This window comes from Mastigoproctus giganteus, chromosome 11 (genome assembly GCF_048544385.1).
Source record: "Mastigoproctus giganteus isolate SK-2022 chromosome 11, ASM4854438v1, whole genome shotgun sequence".
NCBI classification, from domain to species: Eukaryota; Metazoa; Arthropoda; class Arachnida; order Uropygi; family Thelyphonidae; genus Mastigoproctus; species Mastigoproctus giganteus.
The window spans coordinates 166368918-166396695 of record NC_143585.1 but is presented as its reverse complement, the minus strand read 5'-3'; the positions used below and the strand labels follow the sequence as shown (position 1 = coordinate 166396695).

At 39.2% G+C, this 27778-nt stretch overlaps 1 protein-coding gene across 1 annotated transcript in view; it reads right to left on the bottom strand.

The window, feature by feature from the left end:
- The window catches only part of LOC150078556 (microtubule-associated protein RP/EB family member 1-like), a 128186-nt gene that overhangs the window by 1552 nt on the left and 98856 nt on the right, over window positions 1–27778 (bottom strand). Inside the window, exon 7 of the mRNA XM_090384982.1 lies at window positions 22033–22185. Coding sequence (XP_090241108.1) covers window positions 22033–22185 — 153 coding nt within the window. The remainder of the gene's footprint in view (window positions 1–22032; window positions 22186–27778) is intronic.

Here is a 27778-nt window from a genome sequence, read left to right as displayed (position 1 = left end):
AGTTTGCAGATGATACAAAGGTTGGCAGAGTCGTTAAGGACACTACTGACGCTATGGTGCTGCAACAGGATCTGGAAAGGTTGAACAGATGGGCTGAGAGGTGGCAAATGAAGTTTAACATTGACAAATGTAAAGTACTACATATGGGAAACAGTAACCCCAGAGCAACGTATCAACTCTGCGGTACTACACTGACAGTGGTGGAGAATGAAAAGGACCTGGGGGTAATTGTGCAGGCAGATATGAAGTTCTCTGAGCAGTGCAGACGAGCTGCAAGAGTAGCTCATGGTGTCTTGTCAATGATATACAGGAATTTTTCTAGCAGGGATAAGGAGGTGATTATTCCCTTGTATAAGGCAATGGTTAGGCCACATCTTGAGTACTGTATACAGGTCTGGAGGCCTCATTTCAAGAAGGATGTTGAACTGCTGGAACGGGTACAGAGAAGGGCAACAAGATTAGTGAATGGAACAAAGGGTTGCTCTTACGAAGAAAGGCTTAAGTTTTGCAGATTACAGAGTCTGGAGACTAGGCACCGGCGAGGTGATCTGATAGAGGTGTATAAGGCTTTGAATGATTTGAGCATGCTCAATGCCAATGGGATTCTTCATCTTGCTCAGAATAATCACCTCAGAGGGCATAAATTCAAATTGAGGAAGGACGGATGTCGGATAGATGTGCGGAAATTTGCCTTTGGCCAGCGGGTGGTTGGTTGGTGGAACCGACTTCCATCACTTGTTGTAGAAGTTGATAGCCTAAACAAATTTAAAGCTCAACTGGACAGGTATTTCGAACGAACAGAGGGGTGAAATGGGAGTGGGGTTTTTTTTTTTTTTTTTTTTTTTCTTTGGCTGATGCTGAATAAGCTTGCTTTCTTGCATCATATGCCTCTACTAATGCTAATGCTAATTTCCTCCACTCAGCAGATATTCGTCTCTGAAAAACTAGATAAAGGTATTTGTCGATGCACTTCATTTTCACAAGGGTCATCCTTCATGAAACTTTCCCACCAAGTTATGTAAATTTAAAACATCCATAAAGCTGTCAGGATAAACTTATCATTTCTTGATGAATTTAAATGGGAATGTCAACCCGTTTGATGCAAATACTAAATAAATGCAATGCACTGCAATCCAAGCATCATGTTGTATCATGCTGCCACTTTTTCACATTCAAAACTTCCTACATTTTTCAAGCAATCAGAATATTCTTTGATTATTTTTTAAATTCAATTTGGAAACCTTATAATTTGACTTCATGTCATCAGTTAAGTTTTTTTTTTTTTTTTTTTTTTTTAGTTGTTGGCACCATCGCTGTGGCCATTTGGCACCTCCCAAGGTTTTTGCATTTTCTACTCTGATCCAAGCCCGAGGCGGGATTCAAACCCGCGACCTTTGGGTTGCCAGCCTTTACCCACCCAGCTAGCCCGGTCTCAACACTGAAACATCTCAGTATTAATAGCTTTAACTGCACTTTAGAGAAATCAGAGATACATTAAAATTTAGTAATATCCTCTTACTTCATTGGTACTTGTCATATAAGCTGTTTGTCACGTGCAGCAGCAACTTACCTAGATTTGTTCTTTAGTAGGATCTGTTTTGCTTGTATTAGCAGAGGCATATGATGCAAAAAAAAAAAAAGAAAAAAACAACCCTCCCATTCACTTCAAAAGTTTTGAAGTTTTATTTTTAAATTTTGCAGACCTTATATGACCTCATGTCATCAGTTAAGTGCAATCTCAACATTAAAATACCTCAGTATTACCATATTTCTTTAATTCTAAGGTGAACTCCCCCCCCCCATAAACGTCTCTAAAAATGGTGTGTGTCTTAGAATTGCAGTTTTTTTTTTTAAATTTTCCCAAGCTTTGCACACAGCACCACACGTTTTTTTTTTATGCGGAAACCCTGCCAAGTTTGACCGTTATTGCATTCTTCAATTCCACTGGAGAATAAAGTGACGTGGGTGATTTCACACCTTTTCGAAATGTGAAGCCACCGTTATTTCAATACAGTGGAGCTCTCTCAGTGAAAACTAGCAAGTTTTGTTTGTATCTTCTAAAGTACGTAAGAAGTGGAGTTACTGTATTTTGTTCATTTTTATCCCTTATTGCACATTAAAATGTCAAAAATATTGCACTATGAAGCTGCATTGAAACAAAAAGTTACTGTGTATGCAAAAGAACATGGAAATAGAGCCATAGGTTGACATTTTGACATTAGTGAAGTAAATGTTCATCGTTGGAGAAATGATCGCAATTCCATATTTTCATGCAAAGCAACAACCAAGTGCTTTACAGGGCCTAAGAAAGGAAGATTTCCATAAGTCGATGAAGCTGTGATACGCTTTGTAACAGAGACACACGCAAAAGGATTACCCATAATTCGGCAAGCCATGCAATTGGAAGCCGGAGAAATTGCTAAGTCACTTGGGAATAAAGAAAATAATTTTTAGAGGCAGTTGCAGCTGGTGCGACAGACTTGTGCGTTGTAGCAGATTATCGTTAAGGTGCTGAACATCTATCTGTCAAAAAATTTCTGCAGACTTTCAACACAAGTGACAGGTGATGAAATTAAGGGAAGGAAAAAAAAAAAAAAAAAAAAAAAAAGGAAATGCTGATGAAATGAAATTTTCCCCAAGCACGTTATTGTGCATGCACAAAAAAATGGATGGATGTCGGCAGAGCTTACAGAAGACTGGCTAGATGTTGTGTGGAATAGATGTCCTGGAAGTCTTCATAACCCACCTAGCATGCTAGTATTTGATGCATTTCGTGGACATTTGTCCAAACGGGTCAAAATAAAATTGTGCAAAAATGTAGTGACTTGGTTGTAATTCCTGGAGGCACGACTAGCCAACTGCTGCCACTCGAAGTTTCAGTCAACAAACCATTTAAGAATTACTTGAGAAAGGAATATGAATCCTGGCTGTTGACCGACAACCTTCTGCTGACACCTTCCAAAAAAATTAAGAAAGTGCCTGCATCAAAATTGGCAGAATGGGTATATAGCTTGGAAGCTGATCCCAGAAAGAATAGTCAAGCACTCATTTAAAAAATGTTGCATCACAAATGCTCTCGATGGCTCAGAAGATGATATATTATGGGATAATGAAGATAACAATGGCTCAGAAGAATCTGACCCTGAATATGAAGTAGACTCTGATATTTATTCAGATATCAATGGCTCAGAAGATTAAGAAGGATGTGATGAATAACATACCTACTGATAAATACTATTGTTGTTAGTAAATTGAATTCTATTATAATAAAAATATTTTATTTATTTAGTTATTAATTCTATAAAGGTCATTTATAAATTTTGTGATGAGAAGTATTTTTTTAACAATTTTCAAAACCTCATACACTTCAATCAGATCACCTCACAGGTATCTAGTCTCCAGATGCTGCAATTTGCAAAACACAAACCATTCTTGGTAAGAGCACCCTTTTGTTCCCCTCACCAATCTTGTTGCCCTCTGTACTCATTCTAGCAACTCTACATCCTTCCTAAAACGAGGCCTCCAGACCTGTACGCAGTACTCAAGGTGTCGTCTGACCACTGCTTTATACAAAAGGATAATCGCCTCCTTATCCCTGCTAGCAAAATTCCTGTATATGATTGACAAAACCCAATCAGCTCTTCTTGCAGCTTGACTGCACTGTTCAGAACATATCATATGGGAGTGCACAATTACTACCTAGGTCTTTTTCATTCTCCAAATCCCTGAATGTAGTACCATACAGTTGGTATGTTACTCTGGAGTTACTGCTATCCATATGCAGTACTGTTAAACTTCGGTTGCCACTTCTTAGCCCATTTTCCCAACTTATATAGATCCAGTTGGAGTAGCATACTGTCTTTACCATCGTTAACAACCCTGCCAACCTTTGTATCATCTGCAAACTTGGACATTAAACCTGATATACCTTCATCAATATCATTGATAAATATACAAAACAACACAGGGGCAACAATGAACTCTATTGGGATTCCACTACTAACGTTAGTTTATGGAGTGCAGTGTCCATTGATTACCACTCTCTTTTTTCCCACTCAACCATCCTTTTATCCACTGTAGCAACTTGCCCTTAATGCCATACTGCTCCAATTTCTACAGTAGTCTTCCATGTGCAACAGTATCAAAAGCTCCTGAAATGCAAGTATATGATATATCAAAAATTTATTTTTTGCATCCAGTTCCTGTGTGACCACATCATAGTATCCAATCAATTTGGTCAGACAAGAATGCCCCTTAACAAACCCATGTTGTGTCTGCACTATAACTACAGTCTTGTCTAGATGATCCTGGAACGATTCTTTAACAAGCGACTCCATTATTTTCCCAGGAACAGAAGTTAAACTAACACATCTGTAATTCCTTGTGTCACCATTTGATTCCACTTTGCGAATTGGAGATACATTTCATAATTATGGCTTGTTTACTTTGCTGCCTCCTTTAATATAACTGGATAGATCCCATCCAGTCCAGTGGTGCCTTTCTTATTTTTAACTTCAACAAAATCTTCTCCACTTTGCTCTCATTTAGCTCCCTGTAAGAGTTTAATAAGATTCTATCCTCTACTTCCCTACAGAATTCCTCATGTATAAATGTAGATGCAAAATACTCATTCAGTTTGTCAGATATCTGAGCAGGATCATCAATAGTCAAACCATTGATATCAAGTGGACTAATCTGATTCAACCCCTTCCTTCTAGAGTTGATATAAGTAAAGAAGTCTCTGCTGTTTTTCTTTGCATCCTTTGCCAGAGATTTCTTGTAATGTGCCTTCACTTGCCTACCCTAACCTCTTTTGTGACTTGATTACAGAACAGCTTATATCTACTATAGGCTTCTGTGTTGCCTTATAATTTATATGCATCCTATGCATTTTTCTTCTCTGCCACAAGTCTCATTAGTTCATCTGACATCCATTTAGGTCTAAATCTTGAACAGTATTTCTTAGTTGGTATGAAAAGCCTAGTAGCTTCCAAGATTGATTTCGTAAATTCTTTCAATTTAGAATTTGCTGTTGGTAACACTGTCAGTTGGTCCCACTGTAGTCACCCTTAAGAAAGCAAAATCCCTTCTTTTTACCCCTGATGGTAGTTACATCTTTAAGTACATCCCAAATCAGTATACTGTGATCACTGCCACTTAGTGATTCCTTTATCTGCAAACGTATTCAGTGTATATGATGCAAGGTACGCGTACTAAAAAAAAAAAAAAAAATAGGAGCCTTTGTATTAAGCCAGACAGAAGAAAATACAAATAAATGTGAATAAATGAAAATAGCAGAATGAAAACTGTGATGTGGGTGTGATGATATGTTGCCACATTGAGTATAAAGACTACACATGCTGTTCGACTGCAGTAATCTAAAGTCAGAATGGGGAAAATGCCTGATCTATCAGGTGTTTGAAAAAGTGCTAATTTGAGAGTGCACATTTAGTTGTGGCCATGAATCAAGAAATAAAAGAACTTATTTCTGAAAAGCATCCATATCAAAGATTTTTAATGACTGGAAAGTAAGCAGTTCTTCCACATCTCAAAGGCATAAATGTGGCAGTAAAACAATAATTCAAGAGCATAGCCATCGTACACTAAGGAGGACTGAAGGGAAAAATGGGATATCCAGTGTGCAGCAAATAACATCAATTCAACAGCTCAGAACTGTCCTATTTCCACACATACTATGCACAGAGAACTGAAGAAATTGGGTATTGGCAGTTGCCTGCCTATTTCGAAGCCACTTGTTTCAGAGAAAAACAGAAAAATCCACTTGCAGTGGTGCCAAGAATTTGACTGAACAGTGGAACAGTCATGTGGTCGGACGAATCACAATATATAGTTTTGCACTGATGGTAGGCAGAGAGTGTGGCAAGAACCTCACGAAGCAATGGACCCTGCTTGCTTTGTTAAGACAACTCAAGCAGCTGGATATGGTATTGTGATAGGGGTAATGTTTTGTTGGCATGGACTGAGTTCATCGATAGTAGTGAAGGGTCAAATATCATGCAGGGAGTACCAGCATTTTGTATCAGATCTATTGCACCTTGCAATGTCACACTTTTATCCCAAAGGTGATGGCCACTTTATGGATGATAATGCAACAGTGCATAATGCAAGAATGGTTTGGAGAAAGTGACACAGATTTCCACCAATCTTCCCTGGTGGCCAAGGAAGATGATGGAAATCTGTGTCGTGTTCCCCAAACATTCACCTGATCTCAATCATATCTGTTTCTTCAAATTTACTGCTATTGTTATAGAGTGAGTGGTAGGAGAATTCAAGAACATTTTTTTTAGTTGAGGAGATAATTTTGTTGTATATTAATTAACTTATAACTTCTATCTATGTTCGATTTATAAGACAGATCGTCACCTTGTCATTCTCATTTTCAAAAGTCGCCGGACTTGGGCAGCTTCAACTTTCTCTCTGTCATAGCTGACATTGCACCCTCCTTCCATGATTTTCTAGAGCATCCTCGTCTTCTCTTTCCTTATGGCATCCAGTCATATAAAATTTTAGGCCATCTCTCTTTCTTCGTGCATAGAAGATGTCCAAACCATCTCAGCCTCCTATTTTCAATTTGTTCTATAACATCATCATCTGCATGTCTAATTTCCTCATTCGTAAACCTCTCAGGTTTTGAAATTCTAGCACTTCGATGAAGGTAGCCCATCTCTAGGGCCCTGCAGGATCATTTAGACAAGACTTCAGTTATAGCTCAGACACAGCATGGTTTTGTTAAGGGGAAGTCTTGCCTGACCAAATTGATTGGATACTATGATGCAGTCACAAAAGAACTGGATGCAGGGAATAACTTTGATATTATATACTTGGATCTTAGAAAGGCTTTTGATACTGTTGCACATGGAAGACTGCTACACAAATTGGAGCAGTGTGACATTGGAGGCAAATTGCTGCTATGGATAAAGGGGTGGTTGAGGGGGAGAAGACAGAGAGTGGTAATCAATGGACACTGCTCATCGTGGACTGATGTTATTAGTGGAGTCCCTCAGGGATCAGTGTTGGGTCCATTATTGTTTTCTGTATTTATAAATGATATTGATGATGGTATATCGGGCTTAATGTCCAAGTTTGCAGACGATACAAAGGTTGGCAGGGTTGTCAAGGACACTACTGACACTATGCTGCTGCAACAGGATCTGGAAAGGTTGAGCAGATGGGCTGAGAGGTGGCAAATGAAGTTTAACATTGACAAATGTAAAGTACTACACATGGGAAACAGCAACCCCAGAGCAAAGTATCAACTCTGTGGTACTACACTGACAGTGGTAGAGAATGAAAGGGACTTGGGGGGTGGTTGTGCAGGCAGATATGAAGTTCTCTGAGCAGTGCAGACGGGCTGCAAGAGTAGCTCATGGAGTATTGTCAATGATATACAGGAATTTTTCCAGCAGGGATAAGGAGGTGATTATTCCATTGTATAAGGCGATGGTCAGGCCACACCTAGAGTACTGTATACAGGTCTGGAGGCCTCATTTCAAGAAGGATGTAGAGCTGCTGGAACGAGTACAGAGAAGGGCAACAAGATTAGTGAATGGAACAAAGGGGTGCTCTTACGAAGAAAGGCTTAAGTTTTGCAAATTACAGTGTCTGGAGACTAGGCACCAGCGAGGTGATCTGATAGAGGTGTATAAAGCCTTGAATGGTTTAAGCATGCTCAATGCTGATGGGATTCTTCCTCTAGCTCAGAAAAATCACCTGAGAGGGCATAAATTCAAATTGAGGAAAGACAGATGTAGGATAGACGTGCAGAAATTTGCCTTTAGCCAGAGGGTGGTTGGTTGGTGGAACAGACTTCCATCCCTTGTGGTGGAGGTTGATAGCCTAAATAAGTTTAAGGCTCAGCTGGACAGGTATTTTGAACGAACAGAGGGGTGAAGTGGAAGTGGGTTTTTTTTTTTTGGCTGATGCTGCATAAGCTTGCTTTCTTGCATCAAATGCCTCTACTAATGCTAATGCTAAATGCTAAAGCTTCTTTTTGTCACCTACATCCCTGCCTCAGCCCCTTCGTTGGATAGATTGGGTTAGGTAAAGACTTTCCAATTTTAATAAATGCCACGTTGTTATTGTATAGTTCCCTAATTGTCAATTGATCCAAGTTCTGGATCAACTGACATCTATTGCAGGGCTTTCCATAATTCCTTTCTTTGAACAGAGTTGTAAGCTTTTTCTAGATTGATGAAGGTAAACAGGTATTTTTATTCCTTGCTCTTATTTTCTCCACTAGTTGCTGTAGAATAAACAAATTGTCCACACATGAGTAACCGGACCTAAATCCACTTTGTTCTTCACTAATCTTATCATTTACCTCCTCTCGTAATTTTATCTGAAGCACCATAGACTACAATTTGCACATAGTGCAATTCACACTTTGGCCTCTATACTTATCAGGACCTGCCTATTTCCTTTTTTTAGGGTCCGTAGTCTAACGAAGGATCCTTAAATTTGTCACTCAGTTGTCTGTCTGTCCATCTGTCACAGCATTGTATCTCTGGAACCACTCAACCTACTGATTTGAAATGTTGCATGGGTTTGTACACCATGTGGGTCAACATAATGCCATATTGATTGTTGACAAAAATGTCTGAGAAATGGGGGGGGGTAAATATGGGGGAACAAAAATGTTGTTGACAACTTATAGCTTATTACACACCGTTGAAAGAGCTCAACAAGTAGGTTTAAAATATAATTTTAAAATATTTTTAACATTAAAAATGGCAGTGCCAAACAGGAAAATGTGAAAATTTTGATGTCCCCACCCCCTTTATTTCCGTCACTAATAAAGCTAAAAATTTAAAAATCACATTAGCTATGTGTTATTCGATGCATATCAAGGGAAAACTATTCCGATTAAAATCATCATTTACTTTTTGCGTTAAAATTAAAAAAATAATTTTTTATTGCACTTCGATAGCATGCTTCTTTTTACTAAGTAACTCTCCTTTTGGTGACAAAAAGGTTGCTAAATAGTTAGTTATTAATTCTATAAAGGTCATTTATAAATTTTGCGATGAGAAGTATTTTTTTAACAATTTTCAAAACTGGAGTTGTCCCGGAAAGGAGGTACCCAGAGAGCCAGTATTGAAGCAACGGTGGTGGGCAGGTGCTTGCGTGGAGTCTTGCACGACCCTCACCTGCCAGTCGCTTCTCCCACCCTTGTCATTCACAACAACTGGAAAGACTCAAATGGACAACGTTTTTGTTAGTTTTAGGCCAAATCGGGTTACTAGAAACTTTTTTCAGTTACTATTAAACTAAAAATTGTGCAAATTTTATTATTAGACATGGCCTCTATGTACAATATAATAATAAGAGGTGACTATCTTGACAACGAGGTAATCCAGAGGTTTCACGACCTCCTTGCCTCCCACACAGAGTTCCGTCCATGGAACATCATGCTAGGGCGATCTCTGGATCTACTGCATCATATTGATTGTCAAGAGGGAAATGAGGCACTACAGGTCTTGTTCCGGGAGTCAATAGTGAGGAGCGATGAGTCACAGCCCACTGGGTCACTCTATCTACATATCTACAACAGCCTGGCCTTGGGAAATTTATCCGCTGATCAAATGGACTTTGTAAGCCATCTGTTTTCCTTGCAGCCTCCCATACTATTTCATAGTAATGTTCAAAGACAGCAGAATAACATGGACTGTGGGGTGTTTGCCATTGCCTATAACATGCAATGGTCAGGCCACACCTTGAGTACTGCGCACAGGTCTGGAGGCCTCATTTTAGGAAGGATGTAGATTTGCTTGAGCGTGTACAGAGAAGGGCAACAAGATTCGTGAGGGGAATGAAGGGATCCTCTTACCAAGAGAGGCTTAAGTTCTGCAAATTGCAGTGGCTGGAGACTGGACACCAGCGTGGTGATCTGATTGAGGTGTATAAGGCCTTGAACGGGTTGAGCACACTGAATTCTGATGGGATCCTTCCACTTGTTCAGATTACGAACCTAAGGGGGCATAAATTCAAATTAAGAAAGGACAGATGTAGAATAGATGTGCGGAAATTTGCCTTTAGCCAGTGGGTGGTTAATTGCTGGAACAAACTTCCATCTGTCGTTGTGGAAGTTGATAGGTTGAATAAATTTAAGGAGGAACTGGACAGGCATTTGGAGGCAATGGTGTGATTTCTTTTTTTTTGGCTGATGCTGCATAAGCTCATACACTTGCTTTCTTGCATCACATGCCACTACTACTACTACATGTCCGTTGTACGTGAGCAAGACCCTGAAATAGACCACTTTGGCTGCAGGTAAATGAGGCCTCATTTATTAAAGATGCTGAAAATGGAAGCTTTTTAATACTTCACTCTATTGGTTTCTAGTCAACCTGAATAGGTTGACTAGAAACCAATTGTATAAATTTGATAAAGTTGTATCAAGCAACTCTTGATACAACTTTATCAAAACTTCAAGTATTCAGTGCTCAATTGGAGGGGGACCTAAAAAGATTTGTATTGATTCTAAAGCAAAATTTCAAAACTTCAAGGTATTCAGTGCTCAATTGGAGGGGGACCTAAAAAAGATTTGTATCGATTCTAAAGCAAAGAAGGAAAGGGAACGAATAAAGGCGAGGGAGAAGAACCAGCATCAGCGACAGAAGTGTAAATTCGTAAGAGATACGCATTCCAAGCCTAATATGCCAGATGAAAGTCAGAATGTCCTTGTAAAGGAAGAAAGACAGAAAAATCCGCAATGCCCTATGACTGTTCCTTATGAAAAATTAATAAGATAAAAGAGAGGGCTAGAGAGAGAAGAGGCGATCATGGGTGAATGAATCCATCTCTCAAAATGAAAGAGAACGAAACAAATTCAATAAGAAAAATGAAAGGGCATCGATGCCTATTAAAAGTAAATTAAATAAATTAATTAATAAGAATTAATAAGTTAATTCTCTGTCTCACCATAATAGCACCTTAGCATTGAATATCGAGTTGGAACAAATCCGCAACACTGAGACCCATAGGTTTGCTCACCAAAATGAAGAGTATCGTAGGAATGAGCAGATCCATGTTAATGAAGCTCACTGCCCATCTCACAAAGATAAGGATTATCAACTGGCAGAGCAGACAAGGGACACCGAATTCCGACGAGTATCTCGAAATGATCCTTTGTATAGAAGTAGAGAAAGTTCAACTTCTGCAGCACGGGAAATGAAAAACTAATCAGACTGGGACAAACATGCAAATTTTGCCAAAATATAAGTGAAGGGCACTACCATATTTGCCACTATCGTGACACATTAAATCAATTATGCATATTTCAAGGATGTCTATTAAGACAATAGGCGATGCATCTTCAGATGAAGAATACTTGTCCTCAATTTTCCACTTAGACCCAAACATGGATGTGGGGGGGGGATTCTGTTACACCTGTACAGTTTCCATTCGCAAAGTCAAGATTCCACGACTGGCCCGACGTAATGGCCTGGTGTTCACTGAAGTGCCCTGAAAGACCTCACACCACTTGAGGAAAGATTAGTTTCTCCCTGGCATGTATTATTGAAAATCATCAGGAAGGGTCAATGGTTGGGACACCAGCATGCCCTTGTGGGAAATGTGGTCAACATCCCAGTCCGGCTAGACACAATGGTGTCTGCACTATTGCAGTCCATGTCAGACACACTCATCATCACTGTAGAACTGAAGCGAAAAATGTGCTATAGGCATGGCCGTAAGGAGCTAGTAAGGCCAGAGAAAGTTCAAGAGGCAGCCCGATACTTAGTCAAGTGTGAGCTGTTCCAAGACCTGGGTATTTCCCTGAAAGAAAGCTGGGTTGGTGAGCCTGATGAAGAGGAACCTTGTACCTGTCAAGACCTTGAAGCACAGATCCGGGATAGAGTGCAAGAGGAGGACAACGAACAACTGCTTAATCCAGGAGGACAGGAGACCCTTGGCACCTCTGTAGCCAGGTGGGCAGGAGCAGTGTGTAGCATATGCTTCTTGATTAGACTGGGGTTCGAGCCTGTGACCACCGCATATCACCGGAGCAAAATGGCCTTAGTTGCTAATTCTCCTAAAAACCAAACAAAACAACAACAGGAGACTCTTCTAGACTACTGTGGTGATGTCACCATCACACTAGCTCCTGGGTAGAGGAAGAGGCTGCTCTCTCTCTGCTTTTTGACAAACACTTACTGTTACAGAAGCTGGCATTTATTAAAGTTCATTGTGGTCAAAGACATCACTTTAAGACAAAATTAAGTCATTTGGACATCATCAAGTCCAAAATCACTAGGAATGATTGAAGGGCAGTGCAAATCAATCACTGCACTCAAGAAAGACCAAATGTTATTGTTGAAAAATAGAATCACAACATGCCTGCAGAAGAAAACTCTTGCCGGAGCCCCTATTTATGCAAGCAATCTTTTCAATGATGGGTTCATCGATAACCTTGTCCAGCATGATGAGGGTTACAGAGTTCTAGCCAAAATTAAAAACTCTCCTTCGCATTGGGAGGCTGAAAAGAAAAAAGTCTTGGCCATGGTAAGGCAATTTGGAGTGCCAACAATATTTGTGACGTATCAGCAGAAGAATCCAGAGCTTATTAAATTGCTAAAGAAAGTTGTTGACAACACTTTTTTCACACTGGATGAAGTAGCTGAACTTACCAAGAAAAGACACGTCTTATACAGGCAGACCCATTCATATGTGCAACTTATTTTGAGACTAGGCTAAAGAAATTTAGGAAGACAGGGACCTGATGGTCCTTTTGGGGCCCACAAAATCAGTCACTTCTATTACAGAATAGAATTTCAGCACAGGGGTTCGCCTCATTCTCACATTATGTTGTAGTTGGAAGGGGCACCTGTTTCCAACCAGGTGATCCATCTACTGTTAAAAAAGTGACTGAATTTGTAGACACAATCATTACCTCTAATAGTAGTGACTTGGACGAATCTCTAGTTGCTCTCCAAAAACATAAACATACAGCCACTTGCCACCCAAAGCCTAGCAGTCAATTTGTGATTCCCTTCCCCATGGATTACAATATAATCTTGCTGGAACTTGATGCCCAAGACCCACAGTACAAAAAAGCACTTTGCGGAGATGGGGGAAACCCCCGGTGCCATCAGACAACTAACACACTGTACAAAAAAGCAAAAGAAATGTCTGTCTCAATTGGGGAAAAATTGGAGGACATTCCACCAAATATTAAAACACTTGATGAGTATTTAAATTACAATAATCTTTCACTAAATGAATATATCCTTGTGGTTAGAACAACCCTTACTAAACCAAAAATATCCCCACAGAGAAGTTCAGGGGATGTTATGGTTAATCCATTCTGCAAGAAAACTCTCTCTTTCTACACCAAGCAAACACGGATATACAATACATTCAGAATCCATTTGCTTGCTCACTTTACGTCGGAAACTACATTAACAAGGCTGATAGTGGAATGTCTTGCTTGCTCAGGGCAACTGTCGAGGAAGTGAGAAAGGGCCACAGAGAAGCGAAGGAAGTGTGTGTGTTATGGGGGTTTAATGGTGCATAAGCTTCTGAGGCTAATAGTGTACCTATTCATAGTGAACTGCTAAAAACAAAATTCAGTTGTAATGACTTGATTTTTGTTACGGTGATCTTTCAGAATTTATGATAAAGTCCAATTTTTTTCAGAAAAGAGAAATCCATTGATATTTGCTTCCTCGCCAATAATATGCACTGTCATCGGTTCTCGCAGATTTGTCAGGGAAGACAGGACAGATGTTCTGTCCTGTTGATACTGTGGGCAGTCAATTAGGACATGTTTCACTGATAAATGTGCTGAACAGTGTGGACACTGAGGAGGATCCTCTCTTGCAAGTAGATGGAGGTGAGTGAGATACGTATGTCCTATTCATGCAAGTACCACTTCTCTCTTCGCACTGTTTTGGTTCTAGAGTGCCAAAGCTTTGGTGGTTCCTGTTTAAATTGGTAGTTTATTATTGGTTTGGATGTGCCATAGATCTTTCCACTGTGCAAGACATGCTATTTGTATGATGTGATTGTAGTCAGAGGCTGGAACATGGACGGAGGTTAAACCAAAAGTTGATGAATTTTTAGCAGTTTTGCCAGCGAGTTCGTTCCCCTTTATCCCTGAATTTGCTGGGATCCAGCAAAAGGTCACTGATTGATGACATTCTTCAATTTGCAATAGGAGACTTCTGATTTGATTTAACACAGGGTGAACCTTGTAGGAGGAATTTTGCATTGTTGTAATTGAGCTGAGCGAGTCTGTGTATACTATGTATTTTACAGATGGGTAGTGATTCAGATTTTCTAAGGCTAATTTTATTGCATGGAGTTCTGCTGAGAAGCTGCTACACTAAGCTGGAAGAGCAGCTGAAATGACTGAAGAAGGAAATACTGCCGCTGCTCCTATGGCTGAATGTTATTTGGAGTCATCAGTATAGATTGGCAAATAATCAGCATATTTTCGAATATGGCTTGCATGGAGTTATTTCACATTGATTATTGGTTGGCGATTCTTTCCCCACTTCTGAAGATAAGTATCGCAGGTTAATTGCAGAGGGGAGAGTCCAAGGTGGTTGAGAATAATTCATTACTTGTTGCCTGTTGAAATTAGGAACATTCCAACTCTGTTAATTCAATAAGGCATAAGCTTGCTGGTCTTATTTTAGTGGGTTTGTTTCTATAGAGATTTTGCAGTGGTGGATTAAAGAGGTATGGCTCAACAGGATGCTGCCAGCAACTTTGTATTTAGGCTGCATACTTAAGAAGCAGTGTTTTTCTGTGGAGGTAAAGAGGTGGCTCATTAGCTTCAATATATAAACTATGAGTAGGAGATGTCCTGAAAGCACCAAGCGCAATCTGCAACGCACTATGCTGTATAGGATCTAGCCATCGTAGTGTAGTCTTACGGGCAGAATCAGAGTGGAGCACCATAATCCAATCGGGATCTGATCAGTGCTCTATATAAGAACAGCAAAGATGTACGGTCTGCTCCCTAAGACAAGGCAGACTAAACATACTAAGAGCTTTAGCTCTTAGTATGTTTAGTTTCCTGTCAAGGATTAATCCTAAGAATCTGATGTTAGTCACTGGAATGGTAAAGTTTGATATATGAAGTTCAGGATCTGTAGGCATTTTCCGTTGATTACAAAAATTTTCTGCAGTGATTGACGATAGCCATTTAACCCTGCCCACCTTTTGACTTTATTCAAGGATATCTGCAGTTGCCACTCAATGGAACTCATGTTCTGAGAATGGCAAGAAATAGATAGATCATCAGCATAAAGGTAGGTCTGAATAGTAAATGGAAATTCTTTTGTGATGGAATCGATTCTAAGGACGAAAAGGGTTGCACTCAGTACAGACCCTTGTGGCACTCCTTCCTATGAAAATGTCACAGAAAGTGAGTTGTGATATCGAACTTGAAATGAACGATTCTGAAGAAAGTTCCTAATGAATATAGGCAGGTTGCCTGGTAGACCATGAGCATAAAGGTCACTGAGAATGCCATGACGCCAGGTAGTATCAAATGCCTTCTCTATGTCTATGGAAACCATAACAAGATGTTCATTTTACACAAAGGCATTACAAATTGCAGACTTAGCTTTGATCATGAGATCTAAGGAGAACCTGTTCTTATGAAACCCATATTGATGATTACTCATTAGGTGTTCTGTTTAGATGATCCAAACAAGTCGATCATGGATAATTTTTTTTACAAGTAATTTACCGAGGCAACTTGAGAGGGAAATTGGTCTGTAACTGTACGGACTGGTAGGATCTTTTCCAGGTTTCAAAAAGGCAAGAACTGCAGCAAGAGCTGGGATAAATGTTTTTCAGAAATATTAGGTTATAGTAGGCAGTATTTGCCACCAAGCTTTTGTAACATGATATAAGATATTCCATCTGGCCCAGCCGCACTGTTGCGTGTTGTTTTAATGGTGTGTAGAAGTTCAGAACATTGAAGAGGCTAGTTATACGGAAGGGAAACTGAGGTTCGAAAGTTGATGGCATGGTGTTCAGTCGCGGTCTTTATTTTCTGGAAATCCGGAGAATAATTTGATGCCGCAGAGACTTCGGCAAAGGTTTTGCCCAAGGCATTTGCTATGTCTTCAGGAGCAGAGAGTTCTTACTCATTCCACGAAAGAATTGGTGAAGGGGTGGTTGGAAATTTGCCAGAAATCTGCCTAATTTTCTTCCATATTAACCTGGAGTAGTGTTTCTATTTATGGTAGATGCAAACCGGATCCAAGAATTCTTCTTGGCTTGCCTCTGAATGAGACGTGCTTTTGCCCTTAATTTCTTGTAGTTGACAAGATTAGCTGTGGTTGGAGATTTACGAAATGATTGGATACGGAATTGGGGAGCATATCGAGAGGTCAATTACAGAAGTTTTTACAGTTGGTAATTGTATGCGAGTAGGTACACTGGTATTAAGAATGGTAAGGTTTTGCTCATCTACGAAGGTTTCAATCAGTCGGCCATGCCTGTCCAATTTAGTAGATCCATATAAGGGATGGTGGCCATTGAAATCCCCCAGGAGACAGGGGTATTGGCAGGTTTTCAGGATCTTGGTAAGAGAAGGTATGACTTGGTGGGAGATAAATTGATGATGTTAACTCAATCTGGGTTATAAAACGTACAGCAATGACTTCAATTCAGTTTTCAAACCAATTTGCTTGGTTGGGGTCTTTGAACTGATGAAGATGGCCACACCCCCACGAGCGAAGTTGAAGTATTACGATCTTGTCGATAGACAGAATAGTGTTTTATGCTGGCAGAAATTTGGGAAGTTAAATAGGTTTCTTCTATACAAAAACCAACTGGAGAGTAGCGGTTAATTAAGTCTTGAATATCGTTAAAGTTGCTATGAATCCTCTACAATTCCATTGAAGAATATAAGGCATTATTGGTGTTTAGTAAAAGAAGCTGCATCTGACTGTTTTTTTGATGTGACTGGTTTATGGCATTCAGGTTTCGGTTTGTCTTTTTTGAAGAATAGTAGTAGTAGTAGTAGTGGCATGTGATGCAAGAAAGCAAGTGTATGAGCTTATGCAGCATCAGCAAAAAAAAAAAAAAAAAAAAATCACATCATTCCCTCCAAATGCCTGTCCAGTTCATCTTTAAATTTATTCAACCTATCAACTTCCACAACGATGATGGAAGTTTGTTCCAGCAATTAACCACCCGCTGGCTAAAGGCAAATTTCCACACATCTATTCTACATCTGTCTTTTCTTAATTTGAATTTATGCCCCTTTAGGTTCGTAATTTGAACAAGTGGAAGGATCCCATCACACATTATTGGTGTTTAGTAAAAGAAGCTGCATCTGACTGTTTTTTTGATGTGACTGGTTTATGGCATTCAGGTTTCGGTTTGTCTTTTTTGAAGAATAGTAGTAGTAGTAGTAGTGGCATGTGATGCAAGAAAGCAAGTGTATGAGCTTATGCAGCATCAGCAAAAAAAAAAAAAAAAAAAATATCACATCATTCCCTCCAAATGCCTGTCCAGTTCATCTTTAAATTTATTCAACCTATCAACTTCCACAACGATGATGGAAGTTTGTTCCAGCAATTAACCACCCGCTGGCTAAAGGCAAATTTCCACACATCTATTCTACATCTGTCTTTTCTTAATTTGAATTTATGCCCCTTTAGGTTCGTAATTTGAACAAGTGGAAGGATCCCATCACAATTCAGCGTGCTCAACCCATTCAAGAATGGCCGACTGGTGTCCATATCTTCTTTCACATGTATTTCTAAGACTGGGTCTTCCTGTCTGGATGGGTCAATTGTATCCATGGATGTGTCCTGAATATTCGTTTTTATGTTTGAACCCTGATTACTTGATGCAACAGCATTCATTGGAGGAGGAGGAGCAGAAGGCGATTTTGCTTGTACTGTAAGAGCAGTATTGCTTGCCTGGTTCAACTGTTTCGGGATATTGGACTGTTGCTGGAAGAGAACAGTTCGTGTCCAGTCAGAGATTGAGTTGTTTGAAGGGACTGTAACATCAGTCTGGGTGGCGACTGATTGATATTTTTGTGCAACACTGGCATATGTACGTTTAGTAATACTGGGAGCAATTAATTTTCTTGCTTCTTGAAAGCTTACTTTATTTTCAATTTTATAATTCACAATTTTCTTTTCAGTTTTCCACCTGTCGCATATCCTAGAATAGGCAGGATGGTTGCCTTTACAGTTAGGACAGCTTATTTCTGTTGCTGAACAATTATTTTGAGTATGATCGGAGGACCCACAGTTGGAACAGACTGGATTTCCTCTACATGCTGTTTGAGAGTGGCCATACTTTTGGCACTTATAGCAATTCAATGGATTAGGGATGTAGGGTCTAATGCGGCAAAGAAGATAACCTGCTTTTATGGGAGAAGGTAGGTTTGGGGTATTAAAAGAGAGTATAATGTTCCTTGTAGGTGCCAGTGTATTGTCCTTTTTAATCATGATTCTTTTTACTGCAATTACATTTTGCTCCTGAAGTTCTTGACATATCTCCTCCTCTGAGACATTCAATAGGTCCCAGCTGGATAAACACCCTTAGATGTGTTTAGGGTACCATGGGGAGAAACTTTTATAGAAATTCCAGCAAAATTTGTAACTTTTAGTAGATGCTCCGAATGTTTCCTGCTGATTGTTTCTATTACTAGGTCTCCTGATTGCAGTCGCTTGACTGTTTTAGGAGATCCTACAAGACTTTTGAGGTGTTTCTGAATAAGAAATGGACACAATTTGGTGAGAGGCTGATCTGTAAGTGAGTGCATTATGAGAAATGCAGGAAAATCTGTCTGAGGAGTTGGTCTTAAACCTCTTGGGTTGAGACATGTCATGTTCGTTTTCTATGTCTGGCCGAGAGCTTCTTGGCTCTAGTGGAAGAAACTTATTGTGTTCCATAATTGCTCCTTTTGGCCCTTGACAGATTAACTGTTCTGCCAAGATTTCTGGCCCTGTCATGGGGAGGCAGGAGCAGTGCCTGTTGTGAACAAGCGAGAAGTAGTAGGTGTTAGTAATAAATATATAAATAAAGGTGGCTTTCCTTTCTTGCTCTGTAAGAAAGGAAAGTACTTTTTTAACAAGAGCTGTTACTGAATAAATAAATTTTATTCAGTATTCAGTATTATAAATTTTATTCTTTTACGTTCCTGTCCTTAAATAAATTTTTTTAAGGACAGGAACGTAAAAGAACTATAATATCACTTTTTAGAAAATCGCTCTTTAAGCACATTTTCTTCGCTCTTTAAGCACATTTAAGAGAATTTGCTTGGCACCCGGGGACAGCGAAGGAAGCATTGCGCAGTTTCCGTCTTCTTGAATTCCTCAGAGATATCTGCGCAGGAAGCTATTTATCACCTAGTGGGTTTGCCTATATTTACAACCAGTGAGAGTGAAGTGTTTGTAAATACCAGCCCACCTGATAAGAAGCATTCAAACTGTCGCGGAACTCAGAAATCTTGACTCTTCTGCAACTAACATTTTTCTTGCAAACATTATCGACCATTACATGAAGCGGCCATACAAATGAGTCTCGCTACATCACATATTATTCTTATACGAAGTGTGCCCCTCACTTGTCGAAAACAGAAGTAACCGAACATAAGAGGATGATGAAGAAACAGCGGGTAGTTGGATGGCCCTTAAGAATCCCGATGGCTATGTCAGATGCAGGAAGAAAGCCAGAATATTCTGCTTTCGCCGATGTGATCATGTCCAGGATCTGGATAACTTTTATTGGGAGCAACTTAAGTTATACCTTCCTTGCCGAAATGAAGAAACAGAGTCATGTAATCAAGGAAGAAAGTATAAAATTTAACAAACTGGGCAGTGAGGAAGAATTCACGGCATTTTTAGCAGCTGTGAATGAAGATGAAGAAATGAGAGACGAGGAAGAAGCAGATACTACAAGAAAGGCACATAGCCTTCCATTAGGTGACTTTGAATTTGAGGAACATGGGATGTGATGGATGATATAATCCCTGGTGGAAATCCAGGCCCAGATAAAGGGTGATCCATTGGCTACAATTGCGCAGCTACCTGCTCTTCCAGAAGAAGAATTTCTTTCACTGAGTCGAAAATTAAACAGTGGACATAGAGATGTGTTGTTGTACACATTCCACCACTTTCGGACTGCTTCTCCTTCTACTCCTCCAATTTACTTATTCGTCAGTGATGGTGCTGGAGTAGGTAAGAGTCTCCTAATAACAGCCATCTACCAGTGCCTCAGTATATATTTTACCAAAGAAGCGGAAGTGACCCAGACGAACTGAAGATGCTCTTGTCTGCTGCAACCGGTAAAGCAGCCTTTGGTATAGGCAAACTCATCACTCAGCCCCTGCTCTGCCAATTTCCCAAGCTGGAAACATACTCCCTGAGCTCTCTCCTAGTACTGCCAACACTTTGGTTTGCAAATTGGCCAAGTTGCGCCTTGTGATCATTGATGAAGTTTCAATGGTGGGCGCAAGAACATTTCATCAAGTAAAGAGGGGATTGCAACAGCTGTTCCACTCCACCACATTGGATTCTTTGTGGGTGTCTCCTTAATTTTAGTTGGAGACCTTCCACCAGTAGAGGACAACTGAATATTTCATATGAACGTGCCAACTCCTTGACTCTATTGGTTGGTTCGACAATTTGAGAGAAATTTAAACTCTTCGAGTTAACTGAAATAATGTGCCTGAGAGATGATCCTGCTTTTGCCACAGCCCTTAACAATATGGTTGCTGCTATGACAACACGTGACATGTCTCTTTTAGAGTCGAGAAATTAAAATTAGTCAAAATTAGTCACTCAAAATTAGTCACTCACTGCTTGGAATTTTTTTTCAACAGTCAAAGGGACTGTTTTTACAATATCTCAAGGAACTGTTGCCAAATATCCTGTATACAGGAACAAAAGCTAAAAGCTAGAGGTATCTTCTTATGTAGATGGTAAAAATTTGACACATCAATCTGCCATTACCAATGGGTAGAGTGTTGACTGCAAAAGTTTGTCATAAACATGGCTGTAATACATGCTTTCGAAAAACTATCTCCAACTAGAGTTTCGCATGCAAAACAGCTCTGATTGAAAATAAAAATAAAAAAGCCTATGTACTGCACAATTTTTTTTTTTTTTTTTATCAATGACTCTGCATAGAGAAATGGATGTCAAAAGCTAGGTATATGCACTTACGCCACAAGTAAAAATTTGCAATTTGCAAAATGGACTGGGGAAAAAAAAGTGAAAGACGTTTGTGTAAAACACATGGAAGGAGAAGCAACTCAGACAACAAGAATTTGCACAATAAGCGCAAGCAATATACTCAGGAGGTCTCAGAGGGGAATATGGTTATAGTAGATGCAGCAGGAAAACAAGTTTCAATGCAGAAAAATACAGTTCTATTCAGTGGTTTAGACATTTACTTGAATGTAGTAACAAATTCAGTAAATAAACAGAAGTCATTTTATTAAATCATCATACCAACCTATAAAATTACATGAAAAAATAACAATTTGTTTGTAATATCACCCCTTAATTTTGTCAGATGTTTGCCCGTGGCTGGTTTCAGTAGTCCTTTCAAATTACAAAAGCTATTCAAAAGTTGTAGGTGGCAATTCAGACTTCTAATTTCACTGTAACATATTTCAAATAAAATCCATATATAAAACCTATATCATTAGGGAATGGCAGACTTCAAATTAACAAGGATATACTGTACTTGGTTAAAAAAAAAAAAAAAAAAATGGCAATTTAATGTTTGTTTGTTATTTGGTTTTTAGGAGCATTAGCAACTAAGGCCATATTGCTCCGGGATATGCAGTGGTCATTCCTTGACCTTTCCGCATCCTCCATATTTGGTGGTGACGGGCTCGAACCCCGGTCTAATCAAGAAGCGTGTGCTACGCACTGCTGCCCCTTCCCACCTGGCTACGGAGGCGCCATGGCAATTTAATGTCTACATGAATAACATTTAGGTAACTAATATACTAAGTCATGAAAGAGTATTCTTTACCTTCACAATTTAAGAAATGTTTATAAAAGACTAACATACCTCCGTTGCGTATAAGACTTCTAAAATTTGTTCAAATACTTGTGGTTTATCTTCTCCTTGTCCTTGACATACAACTTCTATGTCACGTAATTTACCATAATAAAAATCCCGTTCCCGCTCAAGTCCTTCAATTGTAATCTTCATATCTGCAATCTGAAAAGTATTCATAAAATTCTTTTATCTGCCAAGATGATGGCAATAATTATAATAAGAGCAATACCCAGGACAGGTTAATCAAAAAACTAGGTAAGCTATCAAACTATATAAAAAACAGTATTTAAAAATTACACAATAATAATTATGTAATTATTAGCATTAGCATCAGTAGAGGTATATGATGCACGAAAGCAAGCTTATATAGCATCAGCCAAAAAAAAAAAATAAACCTTCCCATTTCACTCATCCATTCACTCCAAATGTTTGTCTAGTTCTGCCCTGAACTAATTTAAGTTGTTAAAAGGCAAATTTCTGCACATCTATTCTACAATTGTCTTTCCTCAATTTGAATTTATGTCCCCCTCATTGTGAGTAATCTAAGCAAGAGGAAGAATCTCAGCATTGATCTTGCTGAAACCATTCAAAGCCTTATACACCTCAATTAGATCATTTCGCAGATACCAGAAGCTGTAATTTGCAGAACTTAAGCCTTTCTCCATAAGTGTACCTCTTTGTTCCTCTCACCAATCTTGTTGCCCTCCTCTGTACTAGTTCTAGCAACTCTACATACTTCTTAAAACTTCTCGCATTCACCAGCCTGAATAACTCCTGATATGTAAACGTAGATACAAAATACTCATTAAGTTTGTCAGCTACCTCAGCAGGTGCATCAACAATCAAACCAGCGATGTCAAGTGGACCAATCTGATTCATCCCCTTCCTTCTAGAGTTTACATAAGTAAAGAAGTCAACTGTTTTTCTTTGCATTGTTTGCCAAAGATTTCTCATAATTTGCCTTTGCTTGTTTAACATCCTTTGTGACTTGATTACAGAATATCTTATATCTACCGTAGGCATCTGTGTTTTCTGATAATTTAAATGCATCCCATGCATTTTTCTTTTCTGCCACGAGTCTCAACTAAGTCATCTGACATCCATTTAAGCCTAAACCTTTAACAGTATTTCTTAATTGGTATGAAAAGCCTAGTAGCTTCCAAGATTAATTCCTTGAATGCATTCCATTTAGAATTTGTTGTTGGTAACATCATCAGTTGATCCCACTGTATAGAATTTAAAAAATCTAAGACAACTGTAGTCACCTTTATGAAAGCAAAAACCTGATGGTAACAGTAGTTACATCTTTAAGTAAATCCCACATTTGTACACTGTGATCACTGCTACCTAGTGGTTCCTTTATCTGCAGATGAAGAATCACTGCTGATAATCACATCAAGAGTATTGCTGCCTCTGGAACATGCTGCTGTAGAAAACAATCAACCAATAAATCCACTAAAGTCTTACTAGTGTGTGAGTGACCAACCTACAAGTTCCAGTCTATATCTAGGAACTTTAGCTCCCCCATTATAAGACAATATGATTGAGTGGCACACTATTTTTCTGTACAGTTGTTCACTGTACTCATCAGAGGCATTGGGCCTATAACACACTCCTACTTTCAATTTGGTTTTCCCAGTGTTTATGTCACACCAAACTGATTCAACACACTACACTGTCCACAGAAAGAAAAAATTCCAATTTATGCAGAATTGGAATTTGGGGAGTACATTCCCAAAATTCCAGTTCTGCATTCCTTATCTCTGTGTGACACCATGTCTCTGATATCGCAACAACCTCAGGTTTGATGTCTTCACCAGCACCTCAAATTTATTTACTATACCCCTAGCACTGGTGAACATGCAAGTATACATCCACCTGTTCTCATTCTCAGTTAATCTAACACAACTCATCTATTTACTTGTTCATGATGACTCCCAGCAGCCCTTGAAATTCTAGTATAAGCAGTGCAAGAATCACTTTCACCTCTGCCTTTGGCTACCGTTAATCTATTAGTCTGTGAATTCTCCCAAGCTAACAGTTTTCCAACCCACCTAACATTGCCTCGATAGTATCAGCAAATATTCTTGCATCCTTTCTTTTAAGTGCATTCCATCCCTGTAGAAAAAAATCTCTTCTGTTAACAAGCACAGACCATGCTGAAAAAAATTCTACCCCACAAGCCTTGCATAATCTCTCCAGGGACAAATATGACTGACAAAGCTCTCATCACCTTCTATAGTATCTGGACAGAATTGCAAACACTTTCAAATTTAACTCTACCTCGCGACATTTTTTCAACATCGACCTGTTAATGAAGTCTGCAGATCTACTCTTAATGCCATTAGTGCCATCGTACAACAATATTACCTTTTGTCTCCTTAAAAGATATCTGTTCTACAACATCATGAACCTTTGACCCTCACAGACATCTTCAATTTCTGATTTGTATTTTTCTTCTCTGCCACGACTCTTATTAGTTCGAGTATGAACCCTAGGCCATACTTGGGACCCTTACTCACAAACTATACCAGAACTGTGACATAATAACTGACAAGACAATCTCACACAACAGACCAGACATAACATTCATCAACACAGTAGTGCCCAACTCAAGGAAACCTACAAGGAAAAGATCAGGAGGTACACAGACATAAGGCGGAGTCAAAGAAATGTGGCAAATGGAACAGGTCATTACCTGTTCTGGCAAGGTGCCAAAGAGCCACCACAAGTACCTAGCAGCAACAAGCCTCCCAGAGAACACTTTCACAGAACTCTAGAAAATCGCAATTCTGAACAACTGTAAGAGCTACTCATCCAACAGTAATAACAATAATAATAGTAACTGGACACAACTAATCACCCCATGCACTTGGTACCATTACCCGACACCCACAAAAAAATCCATAAAGGGAGAAAAGGTTTAATTGTCATTAAATTAATCTAAAATAATTTAAAACTCATAATGGGTTCCATACTATCAGTCCACGAGCAATCCAACACACCCAGGATCGGCGCGGCACCCCACGAAACACAATAGTACTGGAAAACATTTTACCAAAATCACGAATCTAAACAGAAGAAAAATATTCTTAAGAGCGATAAAATTTAAAAGGGGAGGAAATTGCAGTGGATTTTAATCATAAATTTCATCGCTCTTAAGAATATTTTACTTCTGTTTAGATTTGTGATTTTGACAAAATGTTTTCCAGTACTAGAGGTTACATGGGGGGTTTGATATTCCTGGGGTTGGGTTGCAGTGTGCCGTGCTGATTATGGAGGTGTTGGATTGCACGTCAACTGATAGTAGGGAACACGTCATGAGTTTTGAATTATTTTTAGTTATAATTCACAAAAAGGAGATTTGATCAAGGATTCCTTCCAATGGAATAAAAGATAACGCCTTTATTCTTAAATAAAAAAAGTATTAATTTATGCATATGTGATGCATTCGGATTTTCAAACAATGGCATAAGGTTTAAAACAAGCATATTGCTTCATTTGAACCAAAATAGAGGAACGTGAACAGACTCTGCATCAATGAGGATAACATGCCTATAGTTATCAAGCTTTCTTGTCCTGTTTAGGATTGCTTTCACCAGAAGTTTGCAATTCAGTTCTTTTTCTTGAGGAGTTCATTAATCTGCATTCTTAACTTCACTTGGATCATGAACCACTGGACATGAATTGGTGCCACTCACTGGTAATAACCTGTATTTTTCACTTTGGTAACTCTGGAAAGGGTTCACATGGCTTTTCTCATCACTTCTATCTAACATTATCTTTAAATAGACTTACAAGTGGTTGCCAGTGTTCTAACTATTTGGTAAAGGATTTTAAGAAAAACAGCAAGGATTTGTTTATTTATATAAACTCTACAAGGAAGGGGATGAATCAGATTGGTCCACTTGACTGTTGATGATCCTGCTCAGATAGCTGATAATCTGGTTGGTTGGGTTTTTTTTTTTTTTTTTTTTTTTTTTTTAGGAGCATTAGCAGCTAAGGCCATATTGCTCCAGGATATGCAGTGGTCATTCCCTGACCTTTCTGCATCTTCCGTATTTGGTGGTTACGGGCTCGAACCCCAGTCTAATCAAGAAGCATGTGCTATGCACTACTGCTCCTGCCCACCCAGCTACAGAGGAGCTAATAACCTGAATGAGTATTTTGTATCTACATTGACACATGAGGAGTTATAGGGAGGAAAATACTAGAAGTTTATCAAACTTTAACAGGGTGCTTAATGATTTTGTAATAACTGAGCAAATTGGAGAAATTGTTGAAGTTAAACTTAAGAAAGGCACCCAGGGTGTAAAGTAAAGTGTGTTAGTTGTCTTACGGCACCAGGGGTATTCCCCTCATCACTGCGTTGTATTCTTTGCGAGTGACACAGAACTCTGTGGAGGCCAGAGATTTAAAACGTGTGTGGGGAGTGGTCTGTTGTGTAGCGTTATGTTCTGTTGGTTTTTTTTTTTTATTACTCCAAAACAGCCGAAATACAGTAATAATTCTATTTACAGTCAGTATACGATGTCAGATCTTAATATACAATGTCAAATATAAAAGGTTGTGGATTACAACATATACAATGTGAGGATTACAAGACCGTGTATTTAGAAGGATTATTATTATTATTAGCCACATGGTACAAGGAAGCCAGAGGCTTATGCTGCACCAGCCAAAAAAAAAAAAAAAAAAAAAATTCCCGAGTTACCCTGAGAGAGAGACAGAGAGAGAGAAGTAGAAAGGAACCACCAAGAAAGAGAAGAATGATGATATCCAGCTCAGGACCCTGGGTTTGCCAAGCCCATACTCACCAGATGTGAGCCCCCGGGGTTATTAAAACCCTTCTAAGTACACGATCGAAGTGAGAGATCCTTTAGGCACTTCAGATCACAACTTGGTGATTGTCTCTTCTCCAATGGAGCCTTTATCTCATGGCTATTCACAACCTTGCATTGTTTGGCATTACAAGAATGCAAAATGGGATGACCTGAGAGATTTCTTTTCTTTTCTTTGGTCGGATTACTGTTTCAAAACTTCTGTTGTCAACGTTTGCTCAGATCGTGTCAGTGAAATTATTCTTGTAGGAATGGAATCCCTTATCCCACACTCCACTTTAAAATCTCGTCCTTTATCTAAACCTTGGTTTTCCAATAAATGTGCTAAGGCTGTTCAAGAGAAGAATGTTGCATATTGTAACTGGCTTGTTTCTAATTCTTCAATTTCATTTTCTGCCTACACCAAAGCCCGGAAACAGTTGTAAAGCAGTTATTAATCAGTCCAAACTAGAGTTTGAACAGGCTAAGAGTAGAAAACTTTCTTCTGGCCCTAATGGTAGCTGAGCATTCTGGTCTCTTGCCAAAGCTATTGGCCGCAACTTTTGCCCATCTTGGCTCCCACCTCTGTCCAAACCAGAAGGTTCTGTTGTCACTTCAGCCAAGGACCTGCTAGCATCCCATTTTTCTTCCAACTCATGTATTAATGATCTTGGTAAAAAACCTCCCACCATTCCCAACACGCTCCATTCAATGCCTACTGTGGTCTTCCATCAAAAGGATGTCAGAAGGATTTTGACGAATCTTGATGCTAAGAAAGCTCCAGGTCCCAATGGTATTTCTCCACTTATTCTCAAAACCTGTGCTCCTGAACTTACTCCTATTCTTGGCCGCCTTTTTTCAAAGGTGTTTTTCCTTCTGCTTGGAAATTTGCTCATATCCAACCAGTTCCTAAAAAGGGTGACAAATCCTTCCCA